This window comes from Thamnophis elegans, chromosome 6, assembly GCF_009769535.1.
Source record: "Thamnophis elegans isolate rThaEle1 chromosome 6, rThaEle1.pri, whole genome shotgun sequence".
Classification (NCBI taxonomy): Eukaryota; Metazoa; Chordata; class Lepidosauria; order Squamata; family Colubridae; genus Thamnophis; species Thamnophis elegans.
In genome coordinates this window covers 50,120,330-50,142,544 of record NC_045546.1, presented here as the reverse complement: position 1 = coordinate 50,142,544, position 22,215 = coordinate 50,120,330, and the positions used below count along the sequence as shown (strand labels likewise).

Sequence of the window (22,215 nt, the reverse complement as noted above, 5' to 3'; positions counted from 1 at the left end):
TGCCTTTTCCTCCCTCTGTTCAGGTAATCTTATACAATACATATTTTTCTCTATTCCTTATCTGTTAACAGTCTGTTCTACCTCTTCACTAGAACTTTCTGTTTCAAATCTGGTGTTACCACTGAGATTTCTCAAATTTAGGTACCCTCATCTCACTGTTGAGTTGTTTTATCAAAATCTGAAGATTAGTATGATTTCTGGTCTATTGCCTTATTTGTTGAAATTATTTGTATACTGCTTTTATTATTTTTACAAACACCTCTAGGTGATGAACATATCTAACATCTTCCTTCTTTTATTTTGCCCATAATAACCCTGAGAGATGGGTTGTGCACAAAGTCACTCTGTTAAGGTGGCTGCTGCTTTCTAGCCCATCATCTGAACTATTAGACCAAACTGGCTATAACTGAAGTCAGAATCACATACATTTAGGCAAATGGCCTGTCAAAATTGTCAAGAGTGATGTTAACATTTTTAGAAATAAAAGTAAAGTTTATTAATCTGATATCACAATTTTTACTAGTTCTGGAAGTCAGCCTAAAGTTACAATTCCATGTAAGGATCGGACGCTTTTGATCAAATCAGTTTGCATACAACTATACACCTCTGAGGAATTGGAACATCTTGAACTTTAAAGAAAACCTCTGCCTGCCTTCCACCTTTCTGACATATAAGTTAAGGGAACATTATATATCAGTCTCCTAATCAAATGCTAAACAGGACTTATCCACTCAGCTGCTTTGTTACCTGCTGTGAACTGTAACAATATAGCTGTCAAATTAATAATGGAAATAACATAAGAGTACTTTATTATTTACCTTGCACTTAGTTGAGCAGAAAGGAGCCAAATCCATAACTTCAGGAAACGATATGTGCTTGTTTACTTTTTGGAGATTATATCCAGCCTTGAAAAGAAAATGCAAAATAAAACCAAAGCTCAGCAATAAGCTTATACAGTCCAGAAGGTAACACCCAGTTTTTCTGGCCTGTATTGATAATGTCAAGGTTCTGTGGAATTTGTAATCCCAAGCACCTGGAGATCACTCAACTGCCTACCCAACATAAAACTACAGAAGTAAATATCCTAGAAAATTAGGAAAAGAACCCACCCTATTCTTAAAGGCAAAAGGTCTAGTAATAAATTTAAGTTATTTTAAGGCTCAAATGTCATACGGCAATAAACAAGAATGTCCAATATATTGATGCTTCTCTTAATCGCTTCCTACAAGCGGCATTAAACTAAGATAATTGAACTTAAGTCATTAATTATACCTGTTGAAATCTTTTTAAATGGAGGGTTAAAATTGGAGGAGCGAGAGAAATAAGCATTTGTTTTTTGGCATTAGTGTATACATATTTCTTGGCATCTGGGGAAAAAAAGGAAAAACAAATGACTTAATATTCAGTAATATTACCTCTTATGCAATTGTTTAGGTTTACTATGTATGAAATCTCATAATTTTGAATTTCCAGCATTATACACCTGAACATTTAGCCTCAATTATTTCTATAAGAAGGAAAAAGCGAATGCTCATGTTTTATAAAATCCAGAGAAAATTTACCAAGACTGAATCATTTGCTAAGTTTCTGTCATTTTCTTTGGCATTTATGATAATTTAGGATTTTGCTTATAATTTCAAAATAGGTTCAAAATAGTATGTAAATATTTTCATAGCTTACAATAAATAAAGATATATTATCAGGCACAGATCGGAAAGCAGAAAGCCATCTTTGATTTCTTCAGTTATTGCTTTTTTCAAATTTAAATATACCTCTCAGAAATTTGCTTAGGTTCTAGATTTTGTTTGCTTCATTATTATACAGATACAGGGCATACAAAATTCAAAAATATTGTGCACTTATTATTCAGAATGTTATTTTTTTTTTTGAAAAACTTGGCAAAAACATAAAGATATATCCTCATAGTATTAACAATTCTACCTGTGCTGCTGGGACTCCACTTACTCCAACTAAAGATATTGTCATAAATATCTAAACAATGAATTCCACTCAGTCTTGCCTAGGGGTTTTCAAAGTTATATTCAAGTCATATTCACTTCAAACCAGCAATGTTTTTCTTTAGGGATACTTATGACAATGAGACAGTAACTTTTTATCCCTTTATAAAATGGTCATACATATAAATACTTCCTATCCAGTTCCATTAAAACAAGAAATTGGTCTTATTCAATGTCTTGATAAGAAAAATGAATTTAATATTGAATTTTGAATAATTCAATAAATTGATTAAAAACAATTTTAACATACTTATTTTATTTGTCTTGATTCCACAAAGTTGATTCCGGGTGCACACTTCACAAAGCAATTTGTTGTTTTCACAAAGTTTCTCAGTATGAGTAAACTGATTCAAGCAATGAATAATTGAATTTTCTTCCATGTTTACAGTATCCCTGTCTGCAAGAGTACAAAATGCTGTTTCTGGATCTTCATTTACTACTTCATATGTTTGTGTTTCAAAACCATAAAATTCATGCAAACTATCTGTATCATCACTCGGCTCTTCCTCCTCCAGGAATAATTTGCTGAAGTCACTGATAATATCATCTTCTTCATCCTTATCTTCCTTAAGATGCAAATCATTAAACTTATTGACACACTCTGTAGCGGGAACAAACTCTTTTATAGAAACATCCAAATTGACTTCATTATTTGCCTCTTGATCGCAACTGTCTGCATTTTCAACATGTTTTTCTGTGATCTGTACTTGAACTGTACTTTCTGGATCATCTACACATTTTTTATCCACACAATGCTCTTCACATGTGTTTAATGACTCTTCCTCTTCTGGTTTCAGACACCTTATGTCAGAGTTACTTTCTATTGCTTGTTTATTACAATCATGATCAGCTTCAGTTTTTTCAGTGACATCACTATCTGTTAGATGAATAACTTTCTCCTGAAATTTCTGCTGATGGCGTTGGTTCTGCCAAATAAAATACATTAAAAATAATTTCAAAAGAATAATTAACTCGTAATGTATCCTGAAGATATATAAGCACTATTATTGTCTTTAAAATTGGAATAAATTGAACTAATGTATGAATTATAAACAGAATTAAGATGAGTTACAAGCAATATGGTTGCATCAAATGGACTTCATATTTCTCAGAAAAGCTATAACACATTGTATATAAATAACATTCAAATATGAATTTGTCACTTCTTTAGTGAATATATAAATTAGAATATAACTGAGGAAAATGCTAAGCAACATTTCAGCTCCATTTATAAACCCTCTTTAAGGCATGGTTTTATACTTTCCTATCCTTACGATTACTAACCTTTGCTTGTTTTCTGGCCATTTTCTTTGTCTTTTTCTGTAGATGCTTACTTGTAACAGGAATTTCATCTCTTTCTTTCACATAACATTCATTTTCCATGTTTTCTTCACAACTGTCAATTTCTTTTTGCTGTGATTTTTTAACATTATTTTTCTTGCTATTTTTCTTTAAAAAAGATAATTATAGATAGATTAGAGAGGGTACAAAGCCAATTCTACCATATATTTTAACATAGAGTTCTGGCTGTTATTAAAAGGAATACAGAAAAAATACCCAATATTCTTTTGATTATTGCTCAATGTGGTTTGAGTTTTTTTTAATCCATCAAAATCTACACAAAAAAGACATGCTCACTTTTTTAACCAGTTTTACAAATACTTTTCATCCATTAATGAAAATAAGCATTGAATATCAAAGTTTGGGAATTCCTCTTACAGCAGTTACTGTAGCAGGAGAAAAGAGAAAACAACTTCTGAAGTTTGAAGATTCTCAAATTACTTAACGCACAAAGCTTTTTCTTTAGTGGAAAGAAAAAGTCAGCAGCCACTCTTTAAGAACTGCAAAATATCCTTCAAACCAATGAAATCTTAAAATATTTGTTTCCATATATTTTTCTCAAGTTTGTTGGAATTCATTCTGGATGTTTGCGTGCAGGACAGCTTCGGCTGTCTGAAACACACATACACAGGGATGCAAAAACATTGCCTAACGGTCATAACTCACTATGCAGCCTAATGTAACAAGAACTGTGTGAGCCAGCTACTCCCACACATGCCCTTCCTCCCCCCTATGCTGTGCTATAGCTTTCTGTTCCCTCTCTCCCCCTCCCAATGCCATGCAGCTTGTAATCTTCTGTTCCCCCTTTGCCCACCCTTTGCCATGATGTGATTTTCTATTGGTTTATTTGTAGAATGCTGTAAACTTTTCATTAGCTTACTTGTACCATGTGTGATAATATATGCCTTTTGATACGCTCCTTCTTGATGACGCTGTAACTAACTTTTTCTAATAAAAGAGCCCTTCGAGGATCATTCGAGGCTTTTTGCTCATCCCAAGGAATTTCGTCTGGTGTTTTCCTTTTGATTAGGCAAGGACACATGAGCAGCCCACCAGTGTGGCGACAACGCCGCACAAGTTCATTTATAATGTGTTGGCTACTCAAAGAACAGACAAAAGTACTCTTTCAATACTGCACTTGACTATTTGACATGCAGAAAATTGGTCATTTCCCCATGCTTTCAGTATCTTGGTAACAAACTCTGAATTTTATTGTCTGAAAGTAAACTTTTTTTTTACTTACCTGATCATTTAAGACAGGGAGTGACAAATCAAGAAATGGTTCATGTACCAAAGAAACCTGAAACGAACATTTACAAAAAGAAAAAAAATGTGTACAATGTTTCCAGAGACTAGAATATATATATATATATATATATATATATATATATATATATATATATATATATATATATATATATATATATATATATATATATATATAACAGGGTATATAAAACATAATTTCACTTTACATATACTTTAATAATTTGAAAATATGCATTTGCACTCTTTTTAAAGAGACTATACTACATTTGCATATTTTACTTTATTTTGCTCCTGTTAGTCATGGCAAAGTCCTACATAGCAACTACTATAACTTCTGAGCTTTTTAAAATTATGCCTGGGCAGAATTTTATGACACTGATATATTTATGATTTGCATTATTTGTGTTGAATAAGCCATGATTGCCTAGATTCACACAAACATCGTTTAGTCTTTATTAACACAATCACACCAAATCACTTTATAGTGTAGCACAATGTTGCACCCTGTCAGAAGCAGATATTTTGAGAAGATCCCTGGTAGTGACATTAGCTAGTATTACTGCCCCCCAAATTTATATACACATAAATGCATGCATGCATAACACACACACACACACACACAATATATATATATATTATAATTATATATATAATCACTTACTGTTTGACACTCTTCACACATGATTGTACTTGTTAATTCGCCACCAAAAATGCGGTCCACAAAACTATGCATTAGCTTTTTCTTTTCATATTCTAAAATAAAAGACAAGATACCAACAATATACATTTTAATCTTCATTTAACCAATGATTACACTGCTACACTGGTAGAAAAAATAGATGTGTATCTATACAGAAAAGTGAATGTAAGAATTTTATATTTGAAAAAAATGAACAGAGTAAATAGCATCTAATAAAATTTTCTTCCCAATTTGCGCTCAATTTGGTTTACAGTATCTTTGCCATATTGCCAAGTCATAAAAGTCTATAGTCCAACATATCAGTAGGATGCTCCTATATTCCTGTTTTTCCAATGTCCAGAGATACTTCAGAGAATCCAATGATTTGGTTGTATCCAAAAAAAATTCAAAAGCAGAGTAGCTGTTGCTTAAGAAAAACAACAAAACCTAGAATTAATGTGAGGAAATCTAGAGATCTAATTATCTTAAGATAATCAAATACAGCTAGTGCTTATTTACCAATTGCCTCATTCAACAACTTTTTCAAGTTACCACAGTGTTGTCCCTATCATGTGATCACCATTACAGTCAGTACTCATTGCCTGTTGTTTTTCTTGCCTTCCCACTTGAAGAACAGAGAAGCATACAATGGAGAATACACCTAGCTGGCTCATGACTGCCAATGCTAGTGCACTGCTTTTGATGTGTGTCCCGCATTTTCTATGCCTGTGTCCTCTCTCATAATCCCTTCCACACTGGAAGGGCAAGGAAGTGATTAGGAAGCCAACAAAAGATGAAGGTGTGAAACTGATTAGTCTTGTCAGTTTTAGTTTCAAAATCCCTGGGGTGGACATTCCAAAAGGCAGTGGAGTGTGAAAAGGAAAGCATAGTTATACTCAGAGATTTCCCACTTAGTGACTACTTTGCTTAGTAACAGACTTGCCAGTACCAACTGTTGGGCTAAAAGTCTACTTGTATACATATATACAAGCTTCAGTTTCCATTTAATCAAATGAAACAAACAAAAAACAAACATAACAACAATTGACAGACTTCATATTGTAGATCAGTGGTTCCCAAACTTGGCAACTTTAAGACTTGTGGACTTCAACTCCCAGAATTCAGAGCAGAGCTGGCTGGAGAATTCTGGGAGTTGAAGTCCACAAGTCTTAAAGTTGCCAAGTTTGGGAACCACTGTTGTAAATTAATTAACTTTGCAACTTTATGTCTTTCTTGCAGACATTAAGTTCAAGGGAAGAATTCAAAATTTGCAAGTATACCAACACATAACATAAATGCTAAAATCAAATCAGATAATCTATAGACAGGTGTATATGGAAGCTAAACGTAACAAAATATTGCTGGGAGAGAAGTTTAACCCTAAATTACGCTAGCTGAATATTAACTAATAGAACTCTTTACATTATTATACTATTATTTAAATGGATATCAATTTTTAAAACATCTCTTATTCAAGGAAAGACAAGTTCATTTCATCCACAAAAGTGAAAGATTCCACTTAAAATATGCAAATGGTGATAAGATTGGGCTGACTTACCTTTAACCTCTTTTTTCAACTCTTCGTTTTCTTTGTCAGAATTATTCAGTGCCTTAAAAATTGCAGCACTTGTTCTCTAGAAATAAATATAATGAAGTATTTTTAGTGCAACAATTGTATTTGTTGAAGAGAAATACTATTCATAGACAGTGACGTGCGGTCAGCTTTAGCCCTGGTGAGGCACTTTTTAGACTTGTGGACTTCAACTCCCAGAATTCCACAGCCAGGCATGCTCAGTTCCGATTTAAAGCGACAGCATTTCCCCCCCATGCAAAATAAGTTTTCCCATTCTTTTTCTTCTCCCCCCTCCTTCCTCCCTCTCTCCCTCCCTCCCCCCTCTCTCAAACAGACACACGCACACAGAGAACTTCTATCCCTCTCTCATTCACTCACTCTCAAACACAAACACAGAAGTTGGATTGGATATATTTTCCAAAGGCTTGAAAGCAGCTCCTCTGCCATACCCCCCCTTCCCCTGCTGCCTTCTGATCAAACTTTTTGAATTCCTTCCCCCTCCCCCCACACACCTTTTCCAGCTGTTTCAGAGACGATTTCAACTCTGCTTCTCCCTGCCCTGCCCTCCCCTCTTGAAAAGCCAGAGCTCTGTCAGACTGAGCTAGTTGCTCCCAGAGAACTCTAAAAAGCCTCTAAAAATGCCCTCTACAGGAGGCGAGAGAATACGTGCCTCATTTGCATAAGGAATTCTTTGCTTGTCAACCCTTGCTTAACTCTTAAAAGGCGAAAACTTCCTTATGCAAAAGAGGCCCCTAGTTCTCTGGCCTCCTCCTAGTTAATACTGAGAGCAGACACCAAGCCACTGTGACTTGAAATCTGGTAGCAACTACCCTGGCTTTAATTATTTTAAGAAAATTATTTAAAATCCTTTCCTTTCCCTGAGGAGACTGGTGAGGCCCCGCCTCCCTTGCCTCTAGTGACTGCATGTCCCTGTTCATAGATAAGTTTATTACTCAATAGAAAATATTAGCTTTAGTATTAGTGTGTATCTGCAAAATAAATAAACAAAAATGATATTCCACATTTTCTATTCTATACTTGTAACAAGTTTGAAGGTTCTCCAATTTTCTGAGGAAGATTTAAAGGAGCTGGATGGGGAATAAAAATGAATAAAGTCATCAAAATATTTTCTCATATTTTTGTACAAACCAGATTTGGGGGAAATATATAACTTTCTTATGGTTAGAGGACCAATGGCTTATGATAGTCCTTCTTGTGAATGATTAAGGGAATATTCCATTAAATTTAGTAGAGCCGAGGTGGCGCAGTGGTTAGAGTGCAGTACTGCAGGCCACTTCAGCTGACTGCTATCTGCAGTTCGGCGGTTCAAGTCTCACCGGCTCAAGGTTGACTCAGCCTTCCATCCTTCCGAGGTGGGTGAAATGAGGACCCAGACTGTGGGGGCAATATGCTGACTCTGTAAACCGCTTAGAGAGGGCTGAAAGCCCTATGAAGCGGTATATAAGTCTAACTGCTATTGCTATTGCTAAATTTAGCGTATTGCTTATATTGTACATAAAAGTTCAATAAGCATTCTTCTTAATTAGAATGACAAAAATTGTGTTTAGCCAACATGAATCACAGATCCACTAAATATGTACAAAATTGAAACCTAGCTCACATCCATTTTTTAAAGACTTAAGTTACTTAATATATAGATTTTGTCAGCTGATTTTCAGAAATAATTGAGTTGCATGCTCATTAATCTTTTTTGTATATAAAGAAGAATGTGTCTTTCAGGATAAAATTACAATAATGATTCATCATGAAATATTTACTTGGATTTCTTCAGTTCTCATCCCATCCAATAGATATCTAAGCAACTCTTGGCTGTCCTGCTGCTGATATCCTTTGAATCGTGTTGCTCTATTGTAAAATATGCACAGATTAAGGAAAATGCAATGCTGTATAAATATTACAAAAAGCAAAAAATGGTACAGAAAAATTGCACATTAACTTAATATTTCCAAACAATGGAGGGCAGGGTTGTAAATCAGGTGTTATAAGAACAAATATTGTTGAAATTATGAAACAGATTATTTCATTGTACTATTCCTGATATAATCTGACTGTCAGAAAAATATTGCTTAAAAAGAGATTCACAATATAATTTTATGCATATCTTTCTAAAATGCTGCATTAATTCCTTATTAAATGCATACAATACAAAAACCTTTATAATGTATATTTATAAGTAAATTGTCACCTTGAATGTCTGAAAAAGGTGTGTGGTGTGTGTGTATGTATGTATAAACTGATAATTTAACTTCAATATTTAGCTGATCAGTTAGTTATAACACTTTAAATAAATTAGCATATTATCAAAACAATATAATACAATTATGACTAAGACATTGAGTATAAACTATAATACATTCTACATACAGATATCTCTCTTAAATGGACATGCTGGCTTAGTATTTAATACTTCCCCAAAATTTAAGGTCCCAGTCCATTCTTATAATTGGATAAGAAACTGATGTTGAATTAGATTCAAATATTGGTTTAAGCTAATTGTAAATAAAATAAATAAATAAAATGATCTGCTAACTCTTTTGATCTGATCCAAATCTTTCTCTCTCATTTGGATCTGCTCTAATAAATGATAAATATATAAATATATAGATAATAAAAATGTAAATACTAGTTTTGTATTCTGATCAGTTTAAAATTAACTAGATATAAAATTACACAAAATATATCTGCTGAAACTGTACTTTTACAATTTTATAAATAAACCACTCACTTTTTACAAATCTGAGAGAAAAGTTCTCTAGGGGTCACAGATCCTTTTTTTGTCTCTTGCATTTCTGCCAGAAACTGGCACATTGCTAGTGTTAGAGGTCTTGGAGAATCAAGCATTACTACCAAAGGTTCCTAAAGGCAATATAAAGAGAATATTATAAATTCATGCATATTTAGGCATTCATTTATGCTGCTTTTGTTTGGGGTTTATGCATTTATATTTAAGATTTGGTGTCATCCACATGCTGCTGATACCTAGTTATATATTCTGACCTTGGTCTAGCTAACTAAGGCTGTCAAGTTTGTCTGCATGGATTTGGACAGGGAATCAATGTCTCCAACTGAGTCCTAACAAGACTGGGTTGGTCTGGGAATTTGGGCCACTCAGATCCGGGAATATTCCACCTTTGATGTTGGGTGAGGTAGCACTTCCGTCTTCTTTAAAAAAAAAATAATAATACCCCCCCCCCCCAATTTTTATTTGTTTTTGAACAAGGACAAACAAACAAAAAAATAAAAAAACCCATCTTCCATTACAAATTGTAGAAAGTGTGTCAGCTGCTTACAGTATTTCCATGCATCTCTTCCATAGTCACCACCTGCTTTTCATATCAAATCACATATTTTAAATTCACCTACATTCATGTATATCACAATTATTATATCTCAACCTTAACTTAACTATAATTGTTTTTACGTCCTTTTATATATCATATTCAAAATCTAGAATAGGATTATATGATAACATTCCATTAAATCATCCTAAGGTCATCCAATCACAATACATCTTTATAACATATTCTAGATAAAGCTTTTAAACCTCTCATAATTTCCATGTGTTTATATAAAATTTCATATTATCAAATTAATATATCTATATGTATTGTTATCATTATTAATCATTATTTAACTATAGCTATTGTCGCTTCATTTTATACATACTATTAGTAAACTAAATTTAGCTTCCATCAGTTTATTTTTGGTTATCACTACTGCTTCTATCAAGTTTTTTCTCCTTATCTCCGTCAATTTTTCTCTCTTTTCTTCTTCTGTGCTTTGAAGCCTGGGGTAGAGTTCCAATCCATCCACCTCCCCTTTCCATATTCCACTCTTGCCATTACCAACCACGCTCACTTTGCTGTCAGTATCCACAGTTTTCTTATCTCTTTGCTCATTTTTTTTCTTTCATCTTTTGAACTCTGTCCTCCTCTTTCTTCATTTGGTAAACATCCTCAGTTTCTCCATCAGATTTTTCTATTTTGTATTCCATATTCTCTGATCTCTCTGTCACAACTAATAGATTTTGAATTTCAAACATAATCATTTGCAATGTTACAGTTTCTTTTTCCTGCTGAGCCATTCTTTCAATTTTGCAGACATTGCCACTATAAGGTTCAAGGCTATTTTAATAAACTTCAAACAGGTTCATTTATTATCTTTCAAGTCAAAATGTTGTCTTCCTTCCAATAGCTAGTGATAGAACTTTCAAAAGGCACCTGTATAAACAACTTGTGCTCTTCCTATTATCACTGTCACTAAACGAACTGAATCTCAAGTGATCAAAGAAAAAGAAGAAAAAACAATGTATCCAACCTCCAGCCTCTAAGTGGCAGTGTAACTGCTTTTCCTCCTGTTGTTACAACCCTCTTTATAATCCTTATTTTCTTATTTATATTCCAAGCTTAAGAAAGAAAAAAACCCTTAAATGGAGATCAAAAACAATCCAATCAATCCAATCAAGCATTATAAAAAAAGGAGGAGAATTTTAATCTATAGGTGTAAGCAAAAGTGAAAAAAGAAGAAAGAATTAATCCATTCAGTTTAAAAAATAGGGAGCCCCTGTAAAAGTTCCATCCGTAAAAAAAAACAACCAGAAACTGGATAACACACTAAGTTCAATGCAGATCAATCTCGCCGCTTACAGTCTTCTGTTTTCAATCTTAACTTAATTTTTTTTCTTGGGTAGTTTCTTCCTCTAATAATAAAATTTCCTCACCAATTCGACACACTTTCTCTTTCCTCTTTCTTCCCATTCTGGAACTGTCCCAAGTTCAGCAGCTTCATTAGCTGCGTTTCTGTCGCCGGAAAAAAAAGGCTATTCCTGGTCATTTCAATATTGCAGCGTTGACGGACTTGATTAAATAATGTCATCTATTGGTCTTCTGGAAATGCACCTTCTCTATAGCAACTTCTGCCCTTTGGAATGAGGTTCTCCAAAAACTATATGCCTCCCACACCTACAATTCAGAACAGTGAAGACCTGGTTTTTAACCTAGGCCTTTGGTGAGAGAGAGAGAGAACGCTTGCTTCATTCCATCTGATGTGTCCACCTACCATCTTTTACTAATTTTTTTGTAATTCCATTGATTGTTGTGAGCCTCCCAAAGTTATTGGGAATTGTGTGAGTATTAGTTTGATAAATTATTGTTTCTTCTGATGTAAGCTGAAAAAGCCAATCTGACTCTCCAAAGAAAAAAAAGCATACATTTTTGTAGGAATAATGGGTTGAACACAAAAAAGGATTAAGAAAAACTCCAAGCTCTCTCCACATTTACACTGGATTCTCTTTATGATTATCAGGTATTTTAATATTTAAGTTAACTAAGTTTAATGTTACTTTCTGGTACAATTTAAAGTACTGTACTGGCTTGACATTACAACTTCGTGTCAGAGAAAATAAAGCATATGCAGTTACATGTGTTATAGCCCTGTACCATTTCTCTTCCCACCCCTAAGAACTTAATGTTTTTGACAGGCAAAGAGATAAATTATAGTTAACTTTGCCTAAAAAGGAAAAGCCAGCTTCAAAAAGCCAACTTCAGGGCCCTTTCTCTGGACTTATATATAATAAAAAGATCCTGTTATTCAACATTTTTAGTCTCTCCTCACCCATTTTAAAGAATGAGTGAGAGACATAAGTCTTTGTTCACATAAACAATGCAAATCAGTACAGTGCTTGAATAAGATCAAAGAATCAACATCCTGATTATTTTCTGTCTTTAAAAACTATATATGAAATACATTTGCTTAGTGAATTTAAATATATCCATAATTAGTTTTAATACATTTCAAACACCAACTTACATACCATTATTGAGAATTCTGGTGGTTTAAGTGTAATTGTTGAATCAGGCATTTTTACTTCTTTCAGCAACTCTCTCAGAACTGATGTTTGTGATAGATTCTATGAGAAAAAAATGAATTGTTTGCAAATTTAAAAACTCAAAAGATATATTTTTTATTTATATTCAAAAGGCTATGACACAATAATTTATTATGTAAATGTAATAGAATTGGCTGTAAAAATGTCTTGCTCATCATGTTTCCACATTGCTTTTACAAATGATTCTACTGATGGTCTTTGACTTATGACTTTCAAAGGTTGCTTTATGACTATTGAAAATTACAGCAGCCATAGAATAGTTGCTTTATGGTAAATACCATAAATATCCTAAGCACAATTGCATGTTAATTGGATCAGCTTAATGGCCAATCGCAGTGTTCTGTGGACACATGACTGCAATTTTCCGTTTTTAGCGGGCTTCTGGCAAAAAAACTATCCCATTGAATGTCCATGGTATTCACTTAATGACCCCAGAAAAAAAAAGTTGGAAAATTCTGGATTGCATTTAAATAAAGATTGGAATAAAAGTTTGTGACAAGACTTAATGAGATAAACAAATTATCAGGTTTTATATATAAAATGGGATATACATTTAAAATAGAATTAAATGAAAGATGACCCAATAAACATTACATGTTGTTTCTCAAACCTCTATAAATTTATGAACACCCAGCACTCTTAACACACACAAATAAAGCTCTCCTATGTACTGATATTAAAAGGGCTCCCAAAATTAAAATGGAAAAGAAACTGAAATGCAATTTTAAGGATTTCCACATCAAAATTAGTAAAAAACGCTAGTAAGTAGCAATATTTTACTATTGTATTTTTTCCAGTACAATCATAAGGTATGACACAATAAAGTTTTGAGAAGTTGATTAATTTATATCACACCTGCAAAACCGCATTAAAAAAACATGTATTTCCTAGGTTGCTAAGACCTTTCACCGTCATTTCTGAATTGCCATTTAATTGATTTTTATTGTCTTTGAACAAGATTTCTTTCTTCTCCTTTTCTTCCTCATTTTTGTGGTCTTTAAGTTTTTTGTTTTCCAAAGGTTTTTCTTCATTTTTAGAAGCTAAAAAATATTTTTTAAAAATACAATAAATAAAAAGCAATAAAAATGTTCAGCATCTCAAGGATAAAGTAGAGCAATTGCAAATGTTATTTAAAGCAAAAACAAGTACTATAAAACATATACTTTCATCAAGTTAGCCCTCAAACAATTGATTTATTCATAAAATAGGCTAAGTTGTTAGATTCATAGATAGCTAATCAAAGCTGATACATTTAACTTTCAGCCGTATAGCTAACACAGAAAAAACAGGCTCTTTAAATAAGTCCATCAAGTTTCAATTAGCAGTACCAGCCTAAGACATTTTAATTATTTTAAAATCTTTAGTATATTACTTTAATACTGTATACATTTATATTACAGATTTTGTCCTATAGCATTATGAATAAGTGATAGTAACAACGGACATTTCCTGCATGCTAGTAAAAACAATCTGACATCCCAACGATGCTATTTAAAAAGAAAGTATGTCAAACACTTATAGCCTGTCCCATTGTTTTAAGAATCTGAGTCAGAGAATGAAATGTGAAAAAAGAGAATTGTAGTATTTACAGTAATTATTTGTCAAATTTATGACTGCATATCTCAAAGTGACTATGGATGGTATAGAATAAAACCAGCAATTGAAACTCTACAAAACTTAAAATAGATTAAAACAAGACCACGAGAGTGAAAATAAACATAAGCCAATATTACAAGAGAGACAATTTGGTGTAGTGATATAGACACAAGGCTAGAAACTGGAAAACTGTGAGTTCTAATTATGCTTTTGGAAAGAAGCTATTTGGGTGACTTGGAGCTAGTCACTCCTGCTCAGCCACAAGAAAGGAAGCAATGCCAAACCATTTCCAAAGTCTTGCCAAGAAAACTGCACAGACTAGTCCGGACAATTGTTTGGAGTCAACAGAATTTCAAAGGCACCCCCCCATAAATTTGTTTTGAGTCAATAAATATAATTTTTGAAGGCAAGAAATGTATGGGACTTTCAAATGTAGAATATATAGAATAAGGGATACTAATACTTACAGGTGAAACTCGAAAAATTAGAATATCGTGCAAAAGTTCATTTATTTCAGTAATGCAACTTAAAAGGTGAAACTAGTATATGAGATAGACTCATTACATGCAAAGCAAAATAGTTCAAGCCATGATTTGTCATAATTGTGATAATTATGGCTTACAGCTCATGAAAACCCCAAATCCACAACCTCAGAAAATTAGAATATTACATGCAATCAATAAAACAAGGATTCTACATAGAACAATATTGGACCTCTGAAAAGTATAAGCATGCATATGTACTCAGTAATTGGTTTGGACCCCTTTTGCAGCAATTACTGCCTCAATGCGGTGTGGCATGGAAGCTATCAGCCTGTGGCACTGCTGAGGTGTTATGGAAGACCAGGATGCTTCAATAGTGGCCTTCAGCTCTTCTGCATTGTTCGGTCTCATGTCTCTCATCTTTCTCTTGGCAATGCCCCATAGATTCTCTATGGGGTTCAGGTCAGGCAAGTTTGCTGGCCAATCAAGCACAGTAATCCCACGGTCATTGAACCAGGGTTTGGTGCTTTTGGCAGTGTGGGCAGGTGCCAAGTCCTGCTGGAAAATGAAGTCAGCATCCCCATAAAGCTAGTCTGTGGAAGGAAGCATGAAGTGCTCCAAAATCTCCTGGTGGACGGATGTGTTGACCCTTGATTTAATGAAGCACAGTGGACCAACACCAGCAGATGACATGGCTCCCAAATAAACACAGACTGTGGAAACTTTACACTGGACTTCAAGCATCTTGCAGTGTGTACCTCTCCATTCTTCCTCCATACTCTGGGTCCTTGGTTTCCAAATGAGATGCAAAAGTTGCTCTCATCAGAAAAGAAGACTTTGGACCACTGAGCAACAGACCAGGTCTGTTTTTCTTTAGCCCAGGTAAGACGCTTCTGACATTGTTTGTTGTTCAGGAGCGGCTTGACACGAGGAATATGACATTTGAAGGCGATGTCCAGGATCCATCTGTGTATGGTGGCTCTTGATGCACTGACTCCTCAGTCCACTCCTTGTGAAAGTCCCCAACACTTTTGAATAGCCTTTTCCTGACAATCCTCTCCAGGCTGCGGTCATCCCTGCTGCTTGTGCACCTTTTTCTTCCACACTTTCCCCTTCCATATAACTTTCTATTAATGTGCTTTGATACAGCACTTTGGGAACATGCAACTTCTTTTGTAATTACCTTTTGAGGCTTTCCCTCTTTATGGAGGGTGTCAATGATGGTTTTCTGCACAACTGTCAGGTCAGCAGTCTTTCATGATTGTGATTCTACTGAACCAGACTGAGAGACCATTTAAAGGTTCAGGAACCCTTTGCAGGTGTTATGGCTTAATTAGCTGATTAGAGTGGGACACTTTGAGCCTAGAATATTGCATCTTTTCACAATATTCTAATTTTCTGAGATTGTGGATTTGGGGTTTTCATGAGCTGTAAGCCATAATCATCACAATTATGACAAATCATGGCTTGAACTATCTTGCTTTGCATGTAATGAGTCTATCTCATATATTAGTTTCACCTTTTAAGTTGCATTACTGAAATAAATGAACTTTTGCACAATATTCTAATTTTTCAAGTTTCACCTGTACAATTCAATTTCAACCTAAGAGTAGTTGCTACAAATTTAAATGCAAGTATTAGTTCAAATTTTCTCTAGTTCCTTTCCCTTCAGTCACTGAAGACTACAGAATTCCTGATTTCCTCTAACATGTTAATATACATTTTTAAATGTACATTTTAAAAATCAGTTTAGTACTCCCAATATCACTTGGTGTAAGTGAATGATTATATCTTCTCAAGTTTGTGTTGACTCTTGATGACAGTTTCCCTTGAGAATAATGCAACTAGTACACCTTAAAGGGAACTGACCTGTATTTGCAATGTTCACACAAGTTTGTTTTCTAATAAAATCCACAAGCTGGCCCAGTCGAGTAGATGAACTATATTGTATTTCCTCATCACATAAGTAGCACCTAGTTTGATTAAAGAGTCCAGAAATGCACAATTAATATATTGGTTTACATCAAATTAGAACAATATGTAGTAGAACATAATTTACACATTTTTGAAATGCAAATATATTACTTTAACAGTCCTTAGAAAAATACCTCATTCTATTTTGTGCTAAATATTTACCATTAGTCTAGTGGTTAAGGCATCAGGCTAAAAAGCAAGAAACTGTGAGTTCAAGTCCTGCCTTAACCATGAAAGCCAGCTGGGTGATTTTGGGCCACTCTCTCTCTCAGCCTAAGCCATCTCCCAGGGTTATTGTTGTGAAAACAGGAATAGGAAGGTATAGTGGGCATGTTTGTTGCCTTGAGTTATTTACAAAAATAGCAAAGGTGGGATACAATTGAATAATAAAAATAAATTGTTATTTTTTATATTGATAAAACTTACCAGACACACCAGTTTTCCACATTAAGAACCAAACAGTGAGGTTCTGATCTTGGTGTTTCATAGTGTTTTAAGGCATGTTGCTCTTGAGAATTTCTGCCACAACCCTGTAATGTAACATCACAAACATGAAATTTTAGCATTCATATACAATGTGATTTGGACAGCTAAGGGAAGCATTCAGAAATAATTGCATCTGCCCTAAGAGGTGTCATAAAATACTGGCTGAATGACAGTACAAATTTATGTGTTTGTTCATTTACTGTTTTCTTTCTTTTGGATCTGGAAATAATTGTGCATTCCAATTTACAGAAAGAAGCTATGCTTAAATTTTCTCTCATGTAGAGGATGTATTGCGATGCTCGGATGTGATTGTGTGACACAATTTTTTTGGTTTTATTATTTTCCTCAGCAGGAGTAAAATGAAATCCCAATTTAAAACATTTGCAATATATTTTCCATTGATAGTAATAGTAACTGGGACATACCCTATGGCCACATTTTAAACATAACCATATTGATGGCTTGTCTTCTGCACTATCAGATTTTTCATCTGTCTTATTGTCATCTATCTGGCAATCCTGACAGGAATTCAAGTCCACAGTCTGCAACACTTTTTTGAGAAGACCTTGTTCCAATCCTTTGCGAAGGTGCTTGCATGTTGGTCCTGTGAGAAATTTTACACAGAATAAGAATCAACATTAAAGGGCCTTTAAATATATATTATTTAGAGTCCATAAGATATGGCCAAAGATCAGTTGGTTGTCTGTGGGAAACTACCCCATAATTGGCTGGGTGAAATTAGCTGGGATCAATAGGATAGGATAGAATATCTATCTGGATCAATATCTATCTGGATCAATTGATCCCAGTGAACATTTGCCAAAAGCCATATGGAGAAAACAGTCCTGGGAAAGTTTTAGATAAGGAAGCCGAATTCATTTTGAGTGTCTATGTGAATAGCAATACACAGATACACACAGAAATGAGAGGCCTCTATTATCTGAGATATAAACACACAGAATTAGCCTTGCATCCTTTTGCCGCCTCGTGTAACAAATCAGTCATTCCCATATGCCTAATGTAGCTCTCTGTATGATTTACAATTCCTACCTCCCTTATCAAAGAGTACCTTTTGTCCCTCCTCCCTGCCCTTTCTGCCAGAATGTGTAATCAAGAAGTGATTTGTAACATACTGTGAGATCCTTTGTTTGTATTAAATTGCTGACTAGCTTTCTTTGAACTTTCCTAATAAAAAGTGTTCTGGTTTAACCAGAAACCACCATTTTCACCCAGTCTGCAGTGTGTGTGTGTCTCATTGCCAAAGCAGCCTAGGAATTAGAGATTCGTGAAGTGGTCCATCGGATTGTGAGAATGCTTGTATCATCAATGCAAGCTCACTCTCGCAAGTGGTGACCTCCGACGTGATCCATTTCACAACGCCAGGAATCAGTCGAGGTGCGACGCAGGGAGGCCCGGACAGGTCGAACGGACTCATCGCGTGCCCAACACCCCCATCTCTTACCCAGGCCAATCCGTAAGTATGGGGACAGATTTATCTAAAGAACAGGTGGTTCGCCTTAAGGAAATTGGACATTTGTCTAAAGAGCAGATCGCTCACCTTAAGGAAATTAGACAAATAGTTGGAGCTCACAAAATTATATTAAAGGATAACGGAGACACATTCACGCTTTCCAAAAAGCAGGCAGATGAATTAGCATCTTTAAACCCCACTGCCCCTCCCAAGTATGAGGAAATAACAACAAAGGCTATAGGGGGAGAGAAAAGGGAAAGCAAAGAGGAGATTTTAAAGCAAACTCCTCAAGAAGAAAAATCCAACACCCCAGAAAAATCTGATATCCCTCCTAAATATGAAGAAGTAACAACAGAGATTGTAGAAAAGGTAAAAGAGGAAATCACATCAGAGATTGTAGAAAAGATAAAAGAGGAGATCAAACAACAGGCTCCTCAGGAAGAAAAATCTAATATTTATCCAGTTTTAAAAAGTACTGAGTGCTCACTCGGTCTCCTCACTGCAGGAATGCAAAAAAAGAGAAGTGGGGAGGACGTGAAACTGGAGGACCTAAAATTAATGGCTGCTTTTCCTGTTGATTTTGCAGGAAAAAATCCTGTGTTCACCCCCTTGTCACATAATATTTTAAAAGATTTAAAATCAGCCATAGTAACTTACGGCTTATTGTCTCCATATGTGCAAGGTTTATTGCAGAGTTTGTCTGAAAATTATGTTTTATTGCCAAATGAATGGTACTCAGCAGCAAAAATACTTTCCACTTGGCAGATCATCACGGAATGTTTAAAAACTCATGAACAAGCCGTGATGGGGGGAACAGACACCCCCCTGCTATATTTGAAAACCTCTTTGCTAAATTCACACTCTCACTCTGAATCCAAGGCTTTCTTTTCCCTTGTATATATGCCTTTGAAGCTTCTCAACGTTACGCTTCTGTCTGTTTCACAGTCGGGAGATTAATTTTGGGGCATTCGGCCAGCCCCACACAAAAGGCTGTCTTTTATTTTCCTTCTCATTTCAATCTCTTGGCAAGTGAATCTGCCTGGCTCTTCCTATTTCTTCTGGTGATTCCGGCTACCTCTATTTCATTTCATGTCTCAAGGAGTTCTTGTTACTCCCTTTCTTACTTACTCATCTAATTTTTCTTCTGATTGCTTTAAGCACACTTTTCTGCCTGAGCACCTGAAACTTTTTCACAGATGTTTCATTTCTCAGAAACCTGCACTCTTTGCAGCTCTAATTACAAAAGCCCGTGTCAGATCTGAATTGGAATGGAGAAAAAATGTTTTTGTGCATGCATGAATGTGTGCCTAAGTTTTTGTGCACCCTCAAGGTAATTGTAGATAAAATGTCTTCAATCCAAAAGACAGGAATTTTAAAGTGTTCAATTTTGTAACAAATTTGCTGACTTTCTGGCCACCATCAGATGAAAATTGTTGCAGCTGTAATAGTTGTCTTTTAAAAGAAAAGTAAGAAATTTAGTAAGTAATGAGGTAAAGCCTGACTGAATGGGAAGACCTAGGTAATTGGACTTGATTACTTTGATGTAATGTCTGTTAAAAAAAAAATCTTAGGTGTCCATCCCAGGTTCTGTGATTAAGGCACGTATCCGACCGGTTGTTTTAAAATTGCATGTTAATTTGTGGGGGAGAGATTTGTTGTCTCAGTTTGGGGCAACCTTAACTTTGGAGTAAGGTAGAGAAAGAGTGAAAAAAGAGTGAGAAAGAGGTAGAGAGAAAGAAAAGAAAGTGAATAGAGGTAAAGAGAAAGAGGAGAATTGAATTAAATTGATGTTTGAAGTTTGTAAATGGGCTTTGGCTTGAAGCCGGGAGAGTGAGAAGAGTAGTTAGGATTTAAACTGCTCTCTGAAATTCCTCGCTGTTTGAAGAATGCATGACAAAGGATTTTGCATGTGAAGTTAATTTACACAAGCAGTTTGATTGCAGTGTTAATATATGTTAAATGGTAAAAGTTGGTATGCACGTACTTTGATTTCTTTCATATAAAGAAACAGTAAGTTGCAAAGTTGTTCAATGGGATGTGTGTATGCCTTTGTGTTATCATTTCCAAATTTGTTGAGAGAAAGCATGTTTAAAGAGCAGGATAGCCGTTTGTAGAATTGTTCAGCCCTGAGCTAACTTAAAGTGATTGCGTGCGTGAGTTCCACCCCCCCTTTTTCCCCCTGAGCCTTTCCTTGGAAGGAAACAGGAGAAGGGGGGAGAGAAAGAAGTGTGTGTGTAACTGCTTTCAGACCTAGAGGGAGAGAGACAGTAAGAAAATAGAGCTCATTGGCTTACATATAGCTTTTTGAACTGATGGTAATGAATGTTTTGTATTAAGAATAAATGAAATGGACCCCTTAATGAAGCTTACGCTAAAAAATGATACTCCTATATGGATTTATCAGTGGCCACTCCCTATTGTTAAATTAGAAGCCTTAAAAGAAATTGTGCAACAGTTGTTATTAGAAAAAAAAAATAGAATTGTCAAATAGCCCTTATAATACTCCTGTATTTTTAATTAAGAAAAAATCAGGGAAGTGGAGAATGCTTCAAGATTTAAGAAAGATAAATGAAGTGATTTGTCCCATGGGACCCTTGCAATATGGGTTACCCAACCCTAACATAATTCCTCAAAATTATGCTTTAAGTTATTGATTTAAAAGATGCCTTCTTCTCAATACCTTTACATAAAAAGGACAGAGTATTATTTGCATTTACAATTCCTGTACTAAATTATAGTGAGCCAACAGTAAGGTATCAGTGGAAAGTTTTACCCCAGGGAATGCTAAATAGCCCAACGCTTTGTCAATATTATATTAATAATATTTTAAAACATTTTAGAGCCAAGTATAAAGGTATCCTATTCTACCACTACATGGATGATATCTTGCTAGCAATAGAAAAGAATGCACAGGATGCACATTCACAAGTATTTATTGATAAAGGATTTAAAATTGCTTCAGAAAAAATTCAAACTATGCCACCATATTTATATTTGGGACATAGAATCATGACATCTCATGCCTCACCAGTAATTCCAAAACTACCTGAAATGGATAAATGTAGTTTGGTGCAGTTACAACAATATTTGGGTTCAATTAACTGGGCACGTCCCTACATGGGATTAACTACGAGTCAATTACAACCCTTATTTGCATTGCTGGCAGGAGGAAAGGAGCCTGCTGCTATACTAACCATAGGGGACAAAGAAAAAGAGTGTATTCAGGTGATTGAGGCAGCCCTAACAAAGACTTGGGTAGACAGGATGGTTTCACACGTTCCTATCTCAGCTGCTATTTTCAATACCAAAAACTTGCCCACAGGGTGTTTGTTGCAAACACAACAAAAAAGTGTTAGTGATTGAATGGATACACTTAGCAAACAGCCCGGGGAGAACAGTTTCAACAAAACCTCTATTG

At 34.8% G+C, this 22,215-nt stretch overlaps 1 protein-coding gene across 1 annotated transcript in view; it reads right to left on the bottom strand.

Annotated features, from left to right (window-relative positions):
- The window catches only part of USP16 (ubiquitin specific peptidase 16), a 31,021-nt gene that overhangs the window by 1,753 nt on the left and 7,053 nt on the right, over nucleotides 1–22,215 (bottom strand). Inside the window, exons 3-16 of the mRNA XM_032220257.1 lie at nucleotides 17,752–17,930; nucleotides 17,267–17,370; nucleotides 16,736–16,839; nucleotides 13,644–13,828; nucleotides 12,714–12,809; nucleotides 9,627–9,757; nucleotides 8,659–8,746; nucleotides 6,866–6,941; nucleotides 5,290–5,381; nucleotides 4,603–4,659; nucleotides 3,303–3,467; nucleotides 2,269–2,944; nucleotides 1,273–1,367; nucleotides 819–905 (exon numbers count right to left, since the gene is read on the bottom strand). Coding sequence (XP_032076148.1) covers nucleotides 819–905; nucleotides 1,273–1,367; nucleotides 2,269–2,944; nucleotides 3,303–3,467; nucleotides 4,603–4,659; nucleotides 5,290–5,381; nucleotides 6,866–6,941; nucleotides 8,659–8,746; nucleotides 9,627–9,757; nucleotides 12,714–12,809; nucleotides 13,644–13,828; nucleotides 16,736–16,839; nucleotides 17,267–17,370; nucleotides 17,752–17,930 — 2,135 coding nt within the window. The remainder of the gene's footprint in view (nucleotides 1–818; nucleotides 906–1,272; nucleotides 1,368–2,268; nucleotides 2,945–3,302; nucleotides 3,468–4,602; nucleotides 4,660–5,289; nucleotides 5,382–6,865; nucleotides 6,942–8,658; nucleotides 8,747–9,626; nucleotides 9,758–12,713; nucleotides 12,810–13,643; nucleotides 13,829–16,735; nucleotides 16,840–17,266; nucleotides 17,371–17,751; nucleotides 17,931–22,215) is intronic.